The sequence below is a fragment of the Rhinatrema bivittatum genome, chromosome 2 (genome assembly GCF_901001135.1).
Source record: "Rhinatrema bivittatum chromosome 2, aRhiBiv1.1, whole genome shotgun sequence".
Taxonomy (NCBI): Eukaryota; Metazoa; Chordata; class Amphibia; order Gymnophiona; family Rhinatrematidae; genus Rhinatrema; species Rhinatrema bivittatum.
Genome location: NC_042616.1, coordinates 278688463 through 278710323, shown reverse-complemented (window position 1 = coordinate 278710323; position 21861 = coordinate 278688463). Strand labels below are relative to the sequence as shown.

Here is a 21861-nt window from a genome sequence, read left to right as displayed (position 1 = left end):
TCAAGCTTCCAACTGTTTCCATTTCACATCCCCCCAACCATTACCTCAGTGGTAACCTTGGTAACATCAATAGATAAGAGCACAGCCAGCCAATAGGAATACATATTCATTCCTAAGTGACCTTTACTGACCTGGGAAGTGTGAACACTTTGTTTCATTTTCTGCTGGTGTTCATGAGTTTCCAGTTCCATTTCCCATCCCCCCAACCATCACCTCAGTGGTAACCTTGGTAACATCAATAGATAAGAGGGCTGCCAGCCAATAGGAACACATATTCATTCCTAACTGACCTTCAGTGACCTGGAAAGTGTCTATTTGTATCATTTTGAGTTAGTGCGCACTAATCGGAAAAAACGATTTTTTAACGATTTTTCAACGAAATAATCGTGCCAAACACGATTTTCTTCTCCTGCCACACGATTTCTATCGTTAAGACGATATGGAAAACGATTCACATCTCTAGTAACTATGGCATTGGTAATTTTTTCCTATATGCATCACCTTGCACTTATCCACATTAAATTTCATCTGCCATTTTGATGCTCAATTTTCCAGTCTCACAATATCTTCCTGCAATTTATCACAATCTGCTTGTGATTTAACTACTCTGAACAATTTTGTGTCATCTGCAAATTTGATTACCTCTCTCATCATATTTCTTTCCAGATCATTTATAAATATATTGAAAAGTAAGTGTCCCAATACAGATCCCTGAGGCACTCCACTGCCTACTCCCTTCCACTGAGAAAATTGTCCATTTAATCCTACTCTCTGTTTCCTGTCTTTTAGCCAGTTTGTAATCCACGAAAGGACATCGCCACCTATCCCATGACTTTTTACTTTTCCTAGAAGCCTCTCATGAGGAAGTTTGTCAAACGCCTTCTGAAAATCCAAGTACACTACATCTACCGGTTCACCTTTATCCACGTTTATTAGCTCCTTCAAACAAGTGAAGCAGATTTGTGAGGCAAGACTTTCCTTGGGTAAAGCCATGCTGACTTTGTTCCATTAAACCATGTCTTTCTATATGTTCTGTGATTTTGATGCTTAGAACACTTTCCACTATTTTTCCTGGCACTGAAGTCAGGCTAACTGGTCTGTAGTTTCCTGAATCGCCCCTGGAGCCCTTTTTAAATATTGGGGTTACATTAGCTATCTTCCAGTCTTCAGGTACAATGGATGATTTTAATAATAGGTTACAAATTTTCACTAATAGGTCTGAAATTTCATTTCTTAGTTCCTTCAGAACTCTGGGGTGTATAACATCCAGTCCAGGTGATTTACTACTCTTCAGTTTGTCAATCAGGTCTACCACAGCTTCTAGATTCACCGTGATTTGGTTCAGTCCATCTGAATCATTACCCATGAAAACCATCTCCAGTACGGGTACCTCCCCAACATACTCTTCAGTAAACACCGAATCAAAGAAATCATTTAATCTTTCAGCGATGGCCTTATCTTCTCTAAGTGCCCCTTTAACCCCTTGATCATCTAACGGTCCAACTGACTCACTCCCAGGCTTTCTGCTTTGGATATATTTAAAAAGGTTTTTACTGTGAGTTTTTGCATCTATGGCCAACTTCTTTTCAAATTCTCTCTTAGCCTGTCTTATCAATGTCTTACATTTAACTTGCCAACGTTTATGCATTATCCTGTTTTCTTCTGTTGGATTCTTCTTCCAATTTTTGAATGAAGATCTTTTGGCTAAAATAGCTTCTTTCACCTCCCCTTTTAACCATGCTGGTAATAATTTTGCCTTCTTTCCACCTTTCTTAATGTGTGGAATACATCTGGACTGTGCTTCTAGGATGGTATTTTTTTTTAACAATGATCACACCTCTTGCACACTTTTTACTTTTGTAGCTGCTCCTTTCAGTTTTTTTCTAACTATTTTTCTCATTTTCTCAAAGTTTCCTTTTTGAAAGTTTAGCATGAGAGCCATGGATTTGCTTACTGTCCCCCTTCCAGTCATTAATTCAAATTTGATCATATTATGATCACTATTGCCAAGTGGCCCCACCACGTTACCTCTCTCACCAAATCCTGTACTCCACTGAGAATTAGATCTAAAATTGCTCCCTCTCTCGTCGGCTCCTGAACCAGTTGCTCCATAAAGCTATCATTTATTCCATCCAGGAACTGTATCTCTCTAGCATGTCCCAATGATACATTTACCCAGTCAATATTGAGGTAATTGATGTCTCCCATTTTTACTGCACTACCAATTTGGTTAGCTTTCCTAATTTCTCTTAGCATTTCACTGTCAGTCTCACCATCTTGACCAGGTGGACGGTAGTATACTCCTATCACTATAGTCTTCCCCGACACACAAGGGATTTCTACCCATAAAGATTCAATTGTGTATTTAGTCTCAGGCAGGATGTTTATCCTGTTGAACTCTATGCCATCCTGGACATAAAGTGCCACACCACCTCCCGGGTGCTCCTCTCTGTCATTGCGATATAATTTGTACCCCGGTATAGCACTGTCCCATTGGTTGTCCTCCTTCCACCATGTCTCTGAGATATCAATTAAGTCTATGTCATCATTTACTGCTACACATTCTAATTCTCCCATCTTACTTCTTAGACTTCTGGCATTAGCATACAAACATTTCAAAGTTTGTTTTTTGTTTGTATTTTCATTCTGCTTTTTAATTGATAGGGCTAAGTTAGAATTTTTTAGCTCAGGTGAGTTTTTAGTTACAGGCATTTGGACTACTTTTCTTATTACTGGAACCTCACTGTCGGGATGCCCTAATTCTAATGCATCATTAGTATCCTATGAAGATACCTCTCTCCAAACCATGCGCTGCTGAGCGACTGTCGGCTTTTCCCTTTGTTCTAGTTTAAAAGCTGCTCTATCTCCTTTTTGAAGGTTAGCGCTAGCAGTCTGGTTCCACCCTGGTTAAGGTGGAGCCCATCCCTTCGGAAGAGACTCCCCCTTCCTCAAAAGGTACCCCAGTTCCTAACAAAACTGAATCCCTCTTCCCTGCACTATCATCTCATCCAAGCATTAAGAGTCCGAAGCTCTGCCTGCCTCTGGTGACCTGCGCGTGGAACAGGGAGAATTTCAGAGAATGCTAACCTGGAGGTTCTGGATTTAAGCTTTCTACCTAAGAGCCTAAATTTGGCTTCCAGAACCTCCCTCCCACATTTTCCTATGTCGTTGGTGCCCACATGTACCATGACAGCCCGCTCCTCCCCAGCACTGTCTAAAATCCTATCTAGGTGACACGTGAGGCATGTTACCAGGCGATCCTCACGCCCACCAGCCACCCAGCTGTCTACATTCCTAATAATCGAATCACCAACTATGATGGCCGACCTAACCCTTCCCTCCTGGGCTGCAGGCCTTGGGAAGATATCCTCAGTGCGAAAGGACAATGCATCACCTGGAGAGCAGGTCCTTGCTACAGGATCCTTTCCTGCTGCACCAGGTTGATGCACCACTGCTGCTTTTGATTCAGTTAATCATGCTATATTGTTATCTAGATTAAGTCAACTGGAGATTAATGGGAAAGTTTACAGATGGTTTGAGTCTTACTTATCCTCTCGACAGCAGCAAGTCAAAATTGGATAATTTAGCTTCTCTTGATTTTCAACAGGTGTTGGCATGCCTCAAACCTCCATATTGTGTTACGGGAGTTGATCCTTGGGCTGATGGGGGTGGAATCACCAATGGGGAGGAGCCCCACAGGCACACACCATTGGCAGGTGAGGCTGGCGTGACCTGAGACCCTGCTGGGGCTTCACCACTACCGGCCCTCGTTCCCCTCAAGTTGAGCCCTTGGGTACTGGGGCTGGCTGGACTTATGTGAGGGCTCAGACAGGTGGTGATTCTCATGGTCAGGCAGGCAAGGGACTTGGAGGGTTGTGTGTCTTGTAGTCAGGCAGGCAAGAGTCTTGGCAGGCAGCGTATCTCGTAGTCAGGCACGCAAGGGTCTTGGCAGGTGGTGTATTTCATAGTCAGGCATGCAAGGGTCTTGGCAGGCAGCGTATTTCATAGTCAGGCATGCAAGGGTCTTGGCAGGCAGCGTATCTTTTAGTCAGGCAGGCAGAAGACAGAAACTGGAAAACAAGGTGTCAGAGAGTTCAAACACGAACAGGAGCCAGGAGTAGCCAAGGCAAGCCTTGCCTTAAATAGCTGAAGACCTGGGAGGAGGAGACATGACCCCTCCCGCGGTGACCCCTGAAAAGGGGTCATGTGGCGTGCGTGCATGCCTGGGAACCCGGGGGTCAGGAGGAAAGCCTGTGTTGGGGCCGTCAGCGTGCCTTCCTGCACGCGGTGTCGGTGTGGTGGCCTGGGAGGGAGGACATGGCAGAACACATCGGCCATGGCTCCCAACCACGGCAAGACTTCCGGGGCCGAGGAGGTGGGACCGGCCGCGTGGGTGAGTGAAGGAGTCTGGCTGCGGGTGTCATCCATTCTTTTTAATCTTTATTTGACCCCTTTGTATTTTCTTTTAGAATAATTTAATATTGTTTTTAGATGTTATACAGATGGGGCCAGATTTTGTAACCTATGTCCCAGGGCTTGCGCGCATTGCCGAGCCTATGCAAAATAGGCTTGACGCGCGTAATATACGCGCGTAACCCTTTGAAATACCGCCCCATGATATTCAATTGTATTTTCTGTTGATGAATGATGTTGACAATTGGATGACTAAGAATGCTTTAATTCTGAACGTTACAAAAACAGAAGCTCTTTGGATATCAAGATCACAATTTTGCCCAAGTCATAATGAGCTTTTTTTAAAGGAGAAAGTATTAAATTTTCTGAACAGGTACAGAATCTTGGTTTCTATTTTGACTCCAAATTGACATATTCTTATTAGGGATGTGCAGAAGAAAAAACTTTGTGCCAGTTCATTAATTCATTTCATTGGTACCTGAATTTTTTTCATTAGTTTCCAAACCAAAAAATAAATTGTTCATTTGTTCAATTAATTTGTTTGCCTCTTTATCTTTGGTACTATGGCACAGCTAGCTACTAGCAACAGGTTTAAAATTAAATTAAAATCATTGCATTCAGCAGTCTGCCTTTCCCCAGAATGAGAGAAAGGGCTGGAAAGCACAAACCTTTCTCTTGGTCAATGGCAGTGACAGCGAGATGTTAAATAAAAATTAAAAACCTGTGCAAATAAACACAGCGTACAGCAGCCAAAAGGCCTAGAAAGGATGGAATGTTTCTAATCTTGAACAAAGCACAGTGTTGATTCAGAACACTCAACAGCTAAGAATATAAGGTGTCTCTCCAACGAAAGACAGATTCAAATGCAAGCTGAAACAGTCTGCACATACTATAAGAACAATAGACGGAGCAGTAATTCGCTGATTTAGAAAAAATGCTTCACTCTGATATGTTTCCTTACTTTGTCAGTCATAGGCATCAGGGGTAATTGCTATGGAGACTTCCACATGATAAGCCTGAGCTTCAGACAGGAAGACTCTATTCTTTACAATACAGCCAAAGTTTTTCTATGGGAAAACGAATGAAACTAATGACATATGTTTCATTCTTGGGATGCACTCATTCATTTTTTGGGGGTCAATGAATCAAACAGGGCACATTCGTTGTGGATTGGCCATTGATTTTAAGCAAATGCACATCTCTAATTCTTATTACTTACGTATAGTGCTATCATCAGGGAATTATAACCTAAGAATCTTACACCATCTTGTGACATTTTTGGAAGTCTCAGATTTCTGCACCTTAGTTTAGGCATTTATATTTACCACAATAGACTATTGTTCTATGTAAAGCCCCCCCCTTTTTTTTGGGGGGGGGGGCGTTTCACCATTTTATGTAAACCGGAGTGATTTGTATTTCATACAAGAACCTCGGTATATAAAAATTAAAAATAAATAAATAAATACATTGTAATTCGCTATATATTGGGCTCTTGAAATATCATTTGTAAAGATAAATCTCTTAGCCTGAAAGGAAACAAAACATTTGGAAGGAAACTTTTAAAAAAAATGTTGCGCCAATAGCTAAGATTCTATTTTTTAATGATAGGAAATGTCTCCTACAAGCCTGGGTGGTTCTGGAGACATGAGGAAATAAATAAATCCTCTGACCACAAAATGAAACATCTTTACTCTTAAAAAATTTCTGAAACACTAGATCTTTTTCCTGTTCCGAGCAAAAAGAAACAGTGTAGCTCTTTTAGATATCACGTCCACTGACTCTTCTAGGAAAGTTTCTAGCCTAGGAATTAGCACTATCTCTTTCTAGTTTCTAGCCTAGGAATTAGCACTATCTCTTTCTAGTTTCTAGCCTAGGAATTAGCACTATCTCTTCATTATCTCTTCATAAACCAATATGATTTGTATATCATACAAGAATGTTGGTATATAAGAATCCAAAATAAATAAATACATAAATAAATAAATTTTCCCTCTGATCTGAAATTACACTGCCTTTCTGTTTAAGAAAATAGAAAATATTGGATATATTAGGAATATTGCCCTCATTATAAGACAACATTTATTTAAGAAATTTCTTTAACATCTCGTAAGGAGAGAGTAAATGAGTTTAGGAAAAATTAACTACTGAACCTTCCCATTTGGGAACATTCTTAGTTGATAAAACTAACTTGAGGGATTGTTCTTCTTAGCTTAACTTAAGTTATAAAGGCCAATAAGTAATTAATCTCCTCTCTACCTTATTATTTCTTTTTCTTTAGATGTTCAATCTTTCCTTTCTCCCCCAAATTATTGGGTTCAGTTATGCAGGCTTTGTATTTGTTGGAATGATTTTTACCTTGTTTTTGTATTTCTTACTGCATAATCTGTTTTTCTTAAACTTTGTATATTACATAAATTGGAAATTCAATAAAGAAAAAAAAAGAAATATCATTTGTGCTCTTTACAACTTTTGCAAAATTTGGCTGCACGATTCATTTTAAAGGCTTCAAAGAGAGAACATATTATACCTTTACTTAAGCAGCTTCATTGGTTGCCAGTGCAACAAAGAATTACATTCAAAGTTCTTACATTAGTCTATAAGGCCCAGCAAAAAAAGGCCCCCTGTGTTTATCTGGTTTATTTACTAAGTATAAACCAAGAAGAAGTTTGTGTTCTGTCTATTCAAAACTGCTTGAGATTCCAGGAATTAAAGAAGCTTGGCTACAAGAGACACATTATCATTGTTTATTGTGGGACCTGGTTTATGGAACATAATACCAGATGAGCTATGGTTTTTAACTGATTTTAAGGTATTTAGAAATACATTAAAAAGTCTATTATTTTCAGAAGCTTTCTCATTACAAAGCTAGAAAGATGAGGGCCCGACTTGTGAGGAGAGAAGGAGCCGACACAGATTGCCTGGTACAGAGAAGTGGAGAGAAAAGTGAAAGATCAGCCACAGCTGTGGGACTCCCGCTCCTGATGTCATCTGCCAGTGACAGTGAGTTGAAAAGTCCGCGAGACTGCGGTACACTGCAGCTGCTGGCGCATCACCTAAGCCGCGCATGCCGAAGGGGCGTGCGCGTGACTTAGATCAACTTTGATCGTCTTGGATCGTCTTGGAAGTTTTGCCTTAGGTTTTATGGGGTGTAAAAGAAAAGCAAAGTTCGTCACCTCCTCCCCGGCACCACAAGGATCAGGCCCTATGGATGCTCAATTCTATAGGATTTCGCCACAAAGGGACTGTGGTAGGGACTCTTTTGAAGTCTCTGAGTCCTGTTACAGGCCTAACTCCTCTTCAGCCCTCACCTGGAACATCATGAGGAATAAACATCATTGAGAACGCAACAGTAAGTGATTCAGAAATTATTTCTCAATCACCAAATATTGCAGGGACCCCCTGTTCGGAGCTAAAACAACAAGGAACAGATGAGCGAACTTTAATACCTAACAATGGTAGCGCAAGGTTAGATACCGTAGACGCAACCAATATGACGCTGGGGGATCTTTGGAGGATGATGATTAAATTGGACTCTAATGTGTCACAAATGAACCTGTCTCTTGGAGCTGTAGTGAATCGGAATAAGATACTTATACAGGAGCAGGAAAAAAGTTAAATGATATAAAAACATCGGTTCAGAATATATCTATGGAAGTTGAAAGTGTAAAAAAATGGAAGTTTTGCATACAACTGAAAATATCATACTACATGCTAATGTGGAAAACTTAGAACATTTTATACGTATAAAAAACTTGCGTATTGTAAATTTTCTGATCACCAGATTGCTTTCACCATATGAGATGTTTTCTAAATATGTGAGAGAAATTTTAGTATGTGATGAGGTACCTGCCATTTCAAAAATGTATTACTTTCCTCTCCAAACAGATGGTATGCCTGGAAAGGAAGGAGAAAATTCTCCAGGTATATCCACCTTTTTGGAGGAGTCTGTTGATCTGATAAACAAGAGAGGAACAATGTTTGTCATTTGTTTTAGAAAGAGATACAGAGTTTATTATGGATAGATTTTTCAAGAACAAAGATATGATGTTTTGTGGGCAGAAGGTTTTTATATTTCCCGATGTCTCCAAGCCAACTCAGGCCAGGAGAAGGCAATTTTTGGCCCTGAAAAATAGAGCATTGGAGCTGGGGACAACTTTTTTTTTTTTAAAGTACCCCAGTAAATGCTTTTGGGTAGATTTCATAAACTTGCGCAAACGCCTACTTTTGTTTGCGCACCAGGCGCGAACAAGAGTACGCGGGATTTCAATAGATACGCGGATAACCATGCGTATCCATTAAAATCCTGGGTTGGCGCATGCAAGGCTGCCCAAAATCGGCAGCCTGCATGCGCCGAGCCGCACAGCCTGCCTCCGTTCCCTCCGAGGCCGCTCCGAAATTGGAGCGGCCTCGGAGGGAACTTTCCTTCCACCTCCCCCCACCTTCCCCTACCTAACCTACCCCCCGGCCCTATCTAAACCCCCCTACCTCTGTCGCGAAAGTTACGCCAGCTCACGGCAGGCGTAACTTTGCGCGCGCTGGGCCGGCTGCCGCGTGCCATGTTCCAGTCCAGGGGCTGGTCCGGAGGCTGCGGCCACGCCCCCGGATGATGCGCTGGCCCCCGACAAGCCCCCTGATGAAGTGCGGATCACGACACGCCCCCCCCCCCCCAGGAAAGCCCCTGGACTTACACGCGTCCCGGGGCTTTGTGTGGGCCGGAAGCCTATGCAACATAGGCTTCCGGCACACACAGAGGGTGTTTGGGCCAGGGGGTGTTTGGGCGCATACCCCTTTGAAAATCTGGCCCTTTATTAATTTTCAAGGGAAAACGTTTATTTTTTCACAACCTTCACATTTGGAAAATTTCTTGAGAGATAAAAGTCAGATAAAGAATGAGGTATAATCTATGTTAAGCCAAATAGATTAAATATAAATAGCTCCTTACTCACCTTGAATATTATTTTATTTAATATGGGATGAAGGCCCCCACATTATATGGTTAAATATAGCAGTAGTTTTTTTTATGGTTTTGATAATCTTAAGATATTTTGATAATTATTGCTGTTATATTTATATTCCTGACTTATGCATAGTAAATGTGACTTTCTTTTGTAATGACATTGAAAATTCAATAAAGAATAAAGAAAGATAGAAAGATGACAGATTTAAGATTCTACTGATTTTTATGTACCAGTTTGTTACAGGTGTTCTTAAGATTGTATTTTATGTTGAAGTGTGATCTGCCAAGCCTAAATGGTTGTTATTGGTGGAATATAAATATTTTAATAAATAAATTAAAAAAAAATAGCTTTTGAATTTCTACCTCAGAGTTTTGAATACCCTTGCCACATATGTGGATACATTTTATCTGGATAAGTCATTATCCATATAAAATGTATCCAGATAAAAAGGTGTTTCGGGGGCATTCTGGGGCAGACGAGTTAGCTAAATAACTCACCTGGCTAACTCTGATATTTGAAGTTAGCCAAATAAGACTTAGGTGCTGGCACACTCCCAGATATGCAGGCATTTTATAACTTGCATGCACGTTATAATTAGCTTGGGTACGCGCACATGTGCGCACAGTTTTAAGTCTACACGCGCCCAGGCACGTAAAACGTTTTTTTCTAAGTCAGGGTATTTTAAAACTGGTGTGAATCCATGACAAGACCAGTTTCATCAGTTCATCTACAGGTTCACCTAGGGCCGGATTTGAAGACGCTCGCCCGATTTTATAATATGCGTGCGCAGCCGCGCGCATGTTATAAAATCCAGGGTCGGCGCACGCAAGGGGATGCACACTTGTGCACCTTGCACGCACCAAGCCCTAGGGGAGCCCCGATGGCTTTCCCTGTTCCCTCCAAGGCCGCTCCAAAATCGTTTAGCTAAGTCCCCCAAACTCCCCTGGTTTAACAGCCTGCACTTGCTCCAGTTACCACAGACCCTTTAAATCATTCCGAAATGGCTGGATTTTTGTGTTTTTGTTTTTTTACAGTTACACCTCCTCCACAGCAGAAGTAAAACTATACGGCAGAGGAGCCAAGTGTGTGCCTGAGCGTATAAGTATTTACGTGCATATCTCTTGGTCGTGCCCCTGCCCCACCCATACCGCGCCCATGCCCACATCCCTTTTTGAAATCGAGTGAGAGGTGTGCGCAGCGGGAGATATGCGTGCATCTGAGTGGCTTTTAAAATTCAGTCGGCACACGCAAGCCCGACTTGTGTACACTTCTCCTCACTGATGTGTGTGCCGGGCTTTTAAGATCTACATTTATTTGGCCAACTTTAAACCTGGACAAGCGAAAGGTTAAAGATAGTCAGGAACATGTTCCTTGATAACTTTAATCTCAATCAGTTATTTTCAAAAAATATAGCTGATTGAAGGGCAACCCTAAAAAAAAAAAAAAAAAAAAAAAAAAAAACCTAGCAGGCAGGCTGTTCCTATCCTTTCTTCCCCCAAGCACCTCAAAGATTGTGCAAAGTTTAAGTCCTATGGGGCTGATCACCACCCCTCCCCTCTGCCACCCCCATGATTTGTCCAAAAAAACCCCCCAACTTCCTTTCAGTCCCTTTTCATCCCCCTTCCTCTCCTCCAGCCTACCTATCCCTCACCATCCTGCCCCACCCAGAACCCTTCCAAACCTTCTGGACTGCCAGGATCATTGTGCATTCGTTCTGATCCCAGTGGCTTCCAGCATTGCTTTGACAAAGCAATAGTGGAAGCTGCCTGGAACAATCTGAGTGCACTTGTCAGATGGGGCAAACATTGATTTAAACAATTCACTGACCCAGCATAATCTGATCCCAAAGGAACATAGAACTGAATATAATCAGCATTCATACGGTAATATATTATTATTATTATTATTACTACAAGTATTTATTACCTGCTCTCTTACCGGCATACTCCCCAAGGTACAGGACTGCAAAATGGTACATAATATATAACAAAATAATACATAGTCCTAGCATAGATAAATAACATATCATGCTTTCTATATAATAGATAAGAATGATACGTAACACTACACCCCATAGAAGGTGGTTAAGTCACTGGAGGGAGGTCAGAGGTGTCAGATTGTGCTGCAGCTCCTTGATGATATCACTGAGTGGCTGAAGATAAATGTTAAAGAGTGAAGGAGATAAAATGATACATGGAAGTACTCCTTAGATTAGAGATTGTGAATTTAGACGATTATCACCCAATAATAAGGACTGCAATGCTGTTTGTTTCACTTCATTCAGGGCACACAGGGAGGTAAACTTTCAAACTATGCGTGGCAGGTCACGTATATGGCTGTGCATAGATCTACAATAATATTTTATAAACCTCACTTATCATATACATACATAATAGAAAATATGCGTATCTTTACCCCGGAGCATATGCACATATGTATGCTTACGTGCAAATACATGCAATGCACTGAAAGCAAGTATTTCAATGAATTTAACATGCATACTTTTCCTACCTATTTTAAACATATACACATGTATATTTTACACACCAAATAAAGTAGGATTTACTCACACAAAATCCGATTTAGGTATATTTTAAAAATATGCGTGAGTAATTGAAATTAACCAGTTTACAGGCCAATACAGTACAGTGCGCTCCGGTGGAGCCTGCGTTTGGACGCGCTAGCTTTACCCCTTATACAGTAAGGGGTAATAGTGCGTCGAAAACAGGAGTGGCAGCTGTCAGCGGGTTTGATAGCCGACGCTCAATTTTGCCGGCGACTGTTCTCGAGCCCGCTGACAGCTACGGGTTCAGAAAACGGACGCAGGCATAATTGAGTATCCGTCTTCCGACCCGCGGGCCACCTGCCGATTTAAATTTATTTTTTTTTAAATTTTGGGGCCGCCGACTTAATATAGCTATGAAAGTAAAATGTGTGGCTTGGTTGCACATTTTACTTTCTGTATTGCATGGGAATAACTAATAAGGCCATCATCATGCATTTGCATGTTGCGGATGCTATTAGTTTCGGGGGGGTTGGACCTGCGTTTTTGACGCGCTAGTGCCAAGCCGCACATTTTACTTTCAGAAATTAGTGCCTGCCCAAAGGCTGGCGTTAATTTCTGTCGGCACCGTGAAAGTGTACAGAAAAGCAGAAAAAACTGCTTTTCTGTACACCCTCCGACTTAATATCATAGCGATATTAAGTCGGAGGCCCCAAAATTTAAAAAAAAAATCAAAAATTTAAAAAAAAAAAAATTTAAATTGGCCGACAGGTCGGAAGACGGATGCTCAATTATGCCGGTGTCCATTTTCCGAACCTGTAGCTGTCAGCAGGCTCGAGAATCGACGCCGGCAAAATTGAGCGTCGGCTGTCAAACCCGCTGACAGCCGCCGCTCCTGTCAAAAATGAGGCGCTAGGGATGTGCTAGTGTCCCTAGCGCCTCTTTTTACCGCGGGCCCTCATTTGCATGCAGGCCGATACTAAATCGCGCGCACAGGAGAGAGGCCTTTGCGCATGTCGAGACCGGGCGCTCGCCGGCTCTCCCGCACTTTTTTCTGTATCGGCCCGTTACTTATTACTCCACCAGTTCGCTCAGTCCTTTTCCAGGTCATTGAGACCCTCCTGGTTCTTCAGCCTGAACTCCCCCCAGTTCATCCAGACCTCCCATCCAGCCAATAACGCTCAATAAACAGGTCAGTATCAATTACATCAGATAATTAGAAGGGGTACATTTGAATAAAATGCCAAATGTATGCTCAAGTCGTTCAAAATAGCAACTTGTGTGTATAACTGTTGGCCCCGCTCAGGAATGCCCCTTGACCATCTTCATTTACCCCACATGTATAACCTTTTACCTGTACAAAATTTAGCCAGATAACTAGAGACAGTGATAGGGGCATTCTGGGGACATGGCTAAATTTTAGCTTGTAAGCACTGGCATTCAGCGCTACTTTGGTAAAGGTAGCCAGGTAAATCTGTTTGGAAAATAAAATAGCTGCTCTGAAATTACCTTTACCTGGGCAGCTTTAGTTAGGTATATTCAGTGGAACACTTATTCGGATATGTTCCACAGAATATCCAGGTAAAGTTACCTGCTCCCTGGCCCACTGAATGTTGACCTCTAAGAGAACCAGAACAGTCGATCCTTTTTTTTTTTCCATCGTTAAGTGAAGATCATCTATTAGTGCCTGCGAAGGTGACTCTGTGCCACAACCGGGTCTAAAGCCTGACTGATCCCAGATAATCCATCCATTTACAAAGCGCTCGCTAACTGCACTCTATTTAATACCGACCTCTCTCATATGCAAGCCATTGAGAGGGCACAGCTAACGGCAGAGGGCTTGAAAAATGATGCCCGTGTACAGGATATGACACTATAACTCAAAAGCTCTTGAGGATGAATACATTTGACCATACTTCTTCTTTACCAAACCCAAACACACCTAACACACTTTTTTTTTGTGGAATTCTTACACACACACACACATACTCACGCCAGAAATATGTCTTCTCATGCAAACCAGTTACACATCACAGAGGCTCTTGAAGCATTGCTCCACATCTCCCGATGTACAAGGCAAAGAGATTTCAAGTTGGTATGAACAGGGCCGGTGCAAGGGTATTGGGCGCCCTAGGCGACCCTTGTGCTGCCCCCCCCCCAGTCGCGCCCCCCCCCCCCACCTGTTTCGGCATCAACTGTATGCTTCTCAGGACGATGAGCCGTAGGGGGCGCCGAAGAGTCTCTATTTCTCTTTGCTGTGAGCAGGATAGGCCCCGCTTGTGGCACCACGTGGCTGCTCTTCGGCGCCCCCTACAACTCGGCACCCTAGGCGACCGCCGAAGTTCGCCTTATGGACGCGCCGGCCCTGGGTATGAAAAGAAAATGGACAGGCTCCAAGGAAGGAGTAGAATTTTCAGGATCATTGCTATCATTTCTGAGGTTGGGCTGGCCAATGAGCTCTGCTGGCATTGAAAGGTCTGTCCATGAACAGTCTTTTGTGTGAGGGGGGCCCAGCCTCGCCCCTTGACTAGTCACAAAATCAGCGGGATGTTTTCCAGGAAGGGGGGGGGGTGCTCCCCTCAGGGGCAAGTGACTAACACGTGGGCCTCCCCAGTCCTTACCCGCACCCCCTCACACACAAAAGTGTAAAGTTTTCACAGGGCACCAGCAGGATAGGGGAGATGTGAAGAAAGACTGAGGGAGAAAGAATACTAGATAGGGAGAAGGAGGTGGCAAAGGAGACGCACTGCACACACCTGAGCATTCCAGAAATAAACGAGCCATTAGTTGAACAAGGCCCCTCCCAATGAAGATACAGTGATACCTCTTCCTTATTCCCTGCCATATTAGAAAAAAGCAGGATATGACTTTCTTACTCTGCATGACTGATCTTCTTGGTTTACTTAAAGACCAAATTTGGGCCAAAGACATAAAATTGGGGGGGTGGGGGGAGGAAACTTTTAGTACATCTGGACCTTTGTTAGGTAATCAATGTCTTAACTCTGATGACCTGATTAATTGAGTTTTATTCCCACACATACAGTGGGGGCGTTGCAGTAAGACGCACGCTGGAAACAGGCGCTCATATTGAGAGCTTATTTTCCTAATGCACTCGCAGCCACATCTCCTGGATGCCTGACGCAATATTTAAATGAGAGGCAGCGTTAAAAAGGGCGCGCTAATGGGGAATTGAACATCCGTAGCACTCAATAGTTTATTTCATCGGGCACTCAATACGAGTGTCCGTTTTGTCCCACATCTTTTTTTTGCTATAATTCACTTCTGCAACCTCAGAAAAATATTAGGCGTCCCTTGCTATTGATGTCCAAATTGCGTGGCAATAAGAAAAGTGAAAACATACAATTATTTTTCTCCACCCAAAGAGGAGGATTCAAGTGTCACAATATTACTAAGGGGGAGGACACTGATCACAACACAGAAAACCTGTTGTTTAATGGTTTTCATGAGCCCTCGAGTGCCAGCTGGCTTTACTCCACCTCAGAGGCTGGAGTTAAATGTGATGAGTTAAAAAGTGTGTGTTGAGTGCCCAGCGCCTTACTGCATTGTGGGTAATAGCTAATGCCCTCATCTACATGCAATTGACAGCTGACGGGCGCTATCGGGGTTCACGCTTGTTGGGGCTTGTGTTTTGGATGCGCTATTCTTCTTACTGCATCTGGCACTAGTCTAATGTGTCCAAAACGCGCATCCAACTGCGTGTAAACCCGTGCGCTGGGCTGGGTGCACTTTATTTCATTGGCCCCAAAAATGGGAGACAAGCCTTAAGGGTAAATTTTCAAAGTGCTGTGTGTGCTAAATCCAGGGGCTACATGCTTGGCTAGGCCGTGCTAGTGCTGAGCGCATTTTCATAATGGCCCGGCCTCGCGCATATCCCTCGGTATGTGCAGAAGTGCCAGCCTGTCTGAAAGGGCTGGGCCAGGGGGGGGCGTGGGCTTAGTGGGGAGGGGAGGGGTGGGGGCTGGCCTGGGACAGTGGCCATTAGGCCCTGCCCCAGGGAAGTGCGCACTGGCAGCCGGCCAGCATCCGTAGCTTACTCCTGCTCTGAAGGAGCAGGTAAGTTTAAAAACAAGAAAACAATAGCTAGGTAGATAGGGGGGAGGGGTCGGGGAAGAGAGGGGGAAAAGGTTGAAAGGCTAGGTAGGGGTGTAAGCAAGTTCCTTCCTAATCCTCCTTAATTGGAGTGGACTGGGAAGGAACTGAGCAAAGGCCTAATTGCATTGCCATGCGTACTTAAAAAAAATTCCGCCCCCTCCATGCGTGTGTGTGGCGACCCAGCTGCACAGGCGCGCACCGATACAAAATCGGACGCACATGTGCATGCAGGCATTGTATTTTATAATGTGTGTGCGATGACGCGCGTGTGTTATAAAATTGGCACGTGCATGTGCTCACGCCGGGAACCGGGCGCCCATGGATGCCCACACGTGTTTATTTTTAAATCAACCTGTTAGTGAATCCTGATCTGTCTGAGGAAATAGAGAGGCAGGGAAAGGTTAAGGTATCCAAGTGGACCAATTCAGCAGCCGCCCTACTTTATTCATATTGGAACAGATAAGCTAAAGCAAAACATTTCCGATTTCTTTGGTTTTAAGTTGCAATAAAATTATTCTTTGTGCTCTTCACTTCAGATATATTTGCTTCCTTCTAATTCAATGCACAGTTCTAGCTGCTGAATTTATGTATTTAGTTTATTTAAAAAAATTATATCCCACCAGTGCCGAGGCTCTAGGCGGCATGCAGAATCACATACATAATAAATAGAACAAAGCAACAAGACAAAAGGACATGGCCTTCTTACAAAATAGCAAATATTATATGAACATAACAAGTCCTGTTGACTAAAGAAATGTTTGCTTGAACAGATGAGTTTTTAACTGTCTTTTAAATTCTTTTGAGGCTGTTATAAGACATGATTCTTGAGGAAGTGAGTTCCATGTTACTGGACCAGCCACCAAAAATGTACGTTCCCTACATTGACCGAGACATCAGTCTCGGTCAACTGAGCATGGCGTGGAGATGGCAAAAATCCAGACTGTAATATTCTCAAACACAGTTTATGACTTTACTTTCTGATCATCAGAGAATGTCAAAGAGAATTAATTTTGAATTATTTAAGGGGCATATATCACATTTATTGTCAGGGCTAGCTCATTTCCCTGTTAACAGAAGTATGGCGAAGCAGGTCCTGGTTTAAAAAGAAAGAATGAGACTCTAGTTCTTAGGGTGAATGGGGGCAGCATATCACAGATGTGTCATATCTCGTTTCCAAGAGGAATTGTGTGTGTGTGTGTGTGTGGGGGGGGGGGGGGGGGATAGGCACTATCTGGCCATTCCAAATCCAGTTCTCTTTGACCAATTCATGCAATTATTTTAATAGAATAAGTTCAGCCTCAAAGGAGATTCCTCAGTCACCCTCTGGATAAAATGTGCATTGCTGTCGCACAACTTTACAGAAGGAAAAGGAAAACAAAAACAGTAGGTAAGCACATGAAAAAATTATAGGTTGTAAAAAGAAGCAGTCGTAACTTACAGGAGCAGAAGGGTTTTTCACAGTGATGCTGGGGGTTGTAGCTCGAAGAGCACCACTCACTCCATGGTAGTATTTGAAACAAATTTTTGTTTCAGCTGAAAGAAAAGCAAGGAAGAAAATCAACTCATTGAAAAGTATATGCTACACTGCTCCTAGATTATTCTCTCTAGCAATTCCCTTGAGCTTTTACCTCACTGAAATGCTTTAGAAGACAAGGAGATTTCTGGAAAAAAATTGATATATTACAGTTCACTGCACCAGAGTCCCAGTTCATTAATGGATATTCCCTTTTTTATATTGGCAGTAGAACACCCCCCCCCCCATAAGATGACTTATTAATATTATCTTTCATACGGCAAGCATTAAGGTTTAATAAGCCTCAACCATCCCTGGACAATCCTGATGTCTGCAGTTGCAAATTGGATTAGTTAAACTGTCCAGCTATCATGTCTGAAGTTGTACTGTGGCTGTTTCTATTAGCACATAATCAGGCTACAAGAGCTTGCTGTGCCACAGAACCAAAAGTCCAGATTGAATTGTGCATAAGCAATTTTCTCCACAGGAATCTTCCCATCACAGCAACAGACAGTGTAATACCACCCGGACAGTGAAACCAGATGATGCAATACAGAGGAGGATATTACCATTTGGGCAAATGGAGACAAATTACTAACTGCTTGGTTTTTGTTCTCCCCTGATGTGGCTGTCAAATGTCATTTTCAATGCAAAAGCTTTTATAAAAGAGTTATGAGATCCACCATCGAGTTCCATAGGCATTGCAACACTTCTTAGATCTGCTAGTCCTTCCGCCTTACAAACAGGCCCAGTTTCAAAACATTCTGGAGTAAATAAAAGCAAAAGATGCATACGGCTCAATTTTCAAAAGGTTCAGGTTCCCATAGCCACAAACAGGCCGATGCATTATCAGCGCGCGTTAAACGGGCCTCTCGTGATTGAGCACCCACTCCCTTAACGTGTGCCGAAAGGAAGCACGAGGGGGAAGTTACACATCCCTAGCGCCTCCTCAGCAGCGGGCGCCCGGGAATGGTGGCTGTCAACCAGGTAAGAAAACGGACGCTCAGTTTTAGAGCATCTGGTTTCCTAACCTGTACACAGCCACAGGTTGGGAAAATGGGCGCTCGTTAATTGAGTGTCCATTTTCCTAACCTGACTGCTGGCACCCTTTTTAAAAAATTATTTGGGGGGGGGGACATTTCTAATTTTTTTAGTTCCTCAGACTTAATATTGCCATGATATTAAGTCGGAGAAAGTACAGGAAAGCAGTATTTTCTGATTTTCTGTACAATTTTGGCTCCTCCAAAATTTATGCCTGCTCGGGGCAGGCGTAAATTTTGGTGAGCAAAAATGTGCACATCGGGTTCACATTTGTTTTTGCATCAGGGGAATAGATAACAGCTTCATCAACATGCATTTACATGTGATTAGATGCTATTACCTATGGGGCGGATTTTAAAAAGGTTATGCGCATAAGTTACGCGCATAACCCTTTAAAAAAACCCCTGCACGCGCCAAGCCTATTTTGCATAGGATCAGCGGCACGCGCAAGCCCCAGGATGTGCGTAAGTCCCGGGGCTTTGCTAGGGGGGCGTGTCGGGGGGTGGCGCGACATTCGGGGCATTCCGGGGGTGTGGTGCCGGCCCGGGGGCGTTCTGGGGGGGCGTGGCCGAAGCCTCCGGACCAGGCCCTGGGTCGGGTGATGGCGCGCCAGCGAGCCACCGGCGTGAGCGAGTTACACCTGCCTCGAGCAGGCATAACTTTTGCGATAAAGGTAGGGGGGGTTTAGAAAGGGCTGGGGGGGTGGGTTAAGTAGGAGTGTTACCGTCAGAAAAGAGGCCCCAGACAACTGGTCCGAAAAGAAAGACTTTTATTGCATGCAAGACACAGCTGAGAACAATAGCTCAGAAATCTGCGTGCCCCTCCCCTTTATACATTCCACATTTCTTATCTTTTACACATGCGTTCTACGCATGTGTAAAAGATAAGAAATGCATAAAAGCCAGCTCCTGAAGGGGAGGGGCATGCAGATTTCTGAGCCATTGTTCTCAGCTGTGTCTTGCATGCAATAAAAGTCTTTCTTTTCGGACCAGTTGTCTGGGGCCTCTTTTCTGACGGTAACAGGAGAAGGGAGGGGAAGGTAGGGGGAGGCGGAAGGAAAGTTCCCTCCGAGGCCGCTCCGATTTTGGAGCGGCCTTGGAGGGAACGGGCAGTGTGCGCAGGGTTCGGTGTGCGCAAGGTGCACAAATGTGCACCCCCTTGTGCGCGCCAACCTCGGATTTAAAAAGATACGCTTGGCTACGCGCGTATCTATTGAAATTCGGCATACTTTTGTTTGCGCCTGGTGTGCGAACAAAAGAACACGTTTGCGCTTTTTAAAAAAATGTACCCCTATGTGCGTGAGTGGACGCGCATTTTGGACATGCTAACCCCGTTTTGCATTGGATGTTATGGACGTGCCTCCATAACACGCGTTCAATTGCGCATTGGGCGATGCACTGTGGCCAGCACACGGTATTGCATCGACCTGAAAATGGGAGAACAATGACAAGGGCTGAACACCTAAATTTAGGTTCCTAAAATGTAGGTAGGGGTGTAGTTAGGGCAAAGAAAACAAGTAAGACACTTAGCACTGATTCTCAGCACTAGGCACCTAATGTAGGCTCCTAAATCTTGGCAAATGAATTACAGGCTCCTAGATGTCAAAAAGAGTTTTTTTCCATTTAACTTTCAAATTATCCGGACAAACCCAGTGCTTTACATATCCTGCCCCACTGAGAGGTTGCATTTTACCCATGTAAAATATGGCCAGATAAAAAGAGCCAGGGTGAGTGGGGGAGCAATGGGTAGGGGCGTGGCTAAAACTTATCCAGGTGGGGACACGGCTAAAACTTATCCAGGTAGCTGTGATATTCAGCACTACTCAGATAAAATTTAGCCAGGTAAATCTAGTTGGAGAAATTACTGGCCTAAACTTACCTGGATAAATTTAGGAACTTATGTTCAGTGGTAACCCTATTCAGTCATGTTCTGCTGACTATCCATGTAAAGTTACCCAGGTAACTATATTGCTTGGTGGCCAGCTGAATATGGACCTCCTAAGTTTTACATTGCTAAAATTAGGAGAATTTTCAGCTGAAAATTTAGGGACTAAATTTGACTAAACATCTTACTAAATTTAGGTGGTTAAAATTAAAGAACTTAGGCCCTTATTTTCCAAGTGGCTCGCATGCGATAAAGGACATTTCGCACGCGAAAAGTCCCTAATCGCATGCGATACCAAAATGGGGGTGGAGTCATCACCGGGGCCGACTCCGTGAAGACGCCGAGGACAACGAAAAGGTAAGGCCCTTTTCCCGTCCGAGTTCGTGCCCAATACCTTCTATGGTGGTGCTATTGGGTGCGAAACCGGCAGGGATCGCACCGCAATGGTTCGATCGCTGCCGGCTAGCGCAGGCCTGCCCCCCATTTTGGCTCCCCCTCCCCTCCCCTCCTTCCTTAAAGTATCGCAGGCCCTTAGTTTTATAGTGCCTGATTAATAGCGGGTGCCGAATATCCAGTGGTTGCTACTTATCTGGCTAAGTAAACAGCCAGATATCCAGTAGTGGGCAATGCTAGATATGTATTGATATCTGGACTTATTTGGTTAAGTTAGACCTGCAGTTATGATTTATCTGACTAAGTAGTGTTCTTTGATGGGATAGCCTTGTTGATAAGTCAGCTTATCAACAAGCCAGCTAAGTCATCATTTTGCTGGAGAGAGAGCGGGAGTGTGAGAGACTCTTGATAAGACTCTCATAGTAGTCAAATATTTATTCCACTGTAGGAGGGTCAACTAGTAATTTGAGGTGAATTTTTGGTGGTGGTCTAGGGTTTGAGGGGCAGTTTTACATGCACAGTCAGGGATGAACAGCACAGTATACATCATTGAAGCCTCAGCAATGGGTCTCCTGCCATGCTCCTGCCTGTAGTGTGTGTTGCCTTGTCTCCAGTTCCAGCCCTTGCCTCTGCCTTGCCTTCCTGCTCTGTCTGCTCCTGCTTCCTGTCAGCATCTTTGAACCATCTTCTCAGTGCTGGCTTGGAATGGACTTTGATCTCGCTTGATTGCCACCTGGCCTGATCTTCGCTTGTTTCTCAGATCCTGTTTGTTCACCGCCTTCCTCAACCTTGGTCCGTATCTTGACTCCTCTGCTAGCCACCTGCCCTGACTTCGGCCTGTTCCTGGATTTTGCTCTTGTCTCGCTTTGCCTCAGCTGCCATCTGCTGGGACCTGGCCTGTGCTTGCACCACCCAGGTAGTGTTACCCCAGCAGCGGCCCCAAGACTGACCCCTCCAGCTCATAACATTGGGACTAAATGGTAAGTTTTCAAAATAGAGCAAGGTCATTAGTGGAGTACCCTAGGGATCTGTACCGGAAACTA

General features: G+C 43.7%; 1 protein-coding gene across 1 annotated transcript in view; it reads right to left on the bottom strand.

The window, feature by feature from the left end:
* The window catches only part of HECW1 (HECT, C2 and WW domain containing E3 ubiquitin protein ligase 1), a 327850-nt gene that overhangs the window by 245275 nt on the left and 60714 nt on the right, over positions 1-21861 (bottom strand). The window contains exon 3 of the mRNA XM_029589548.1: positions 17426-17520. Coding sequence (XP_029445408.1) covers positions 17426-17520 — 95 coding nt within the window. The remainder of the gene's footprint in view (positions 1-17425; positions 17521-21861) is intronic.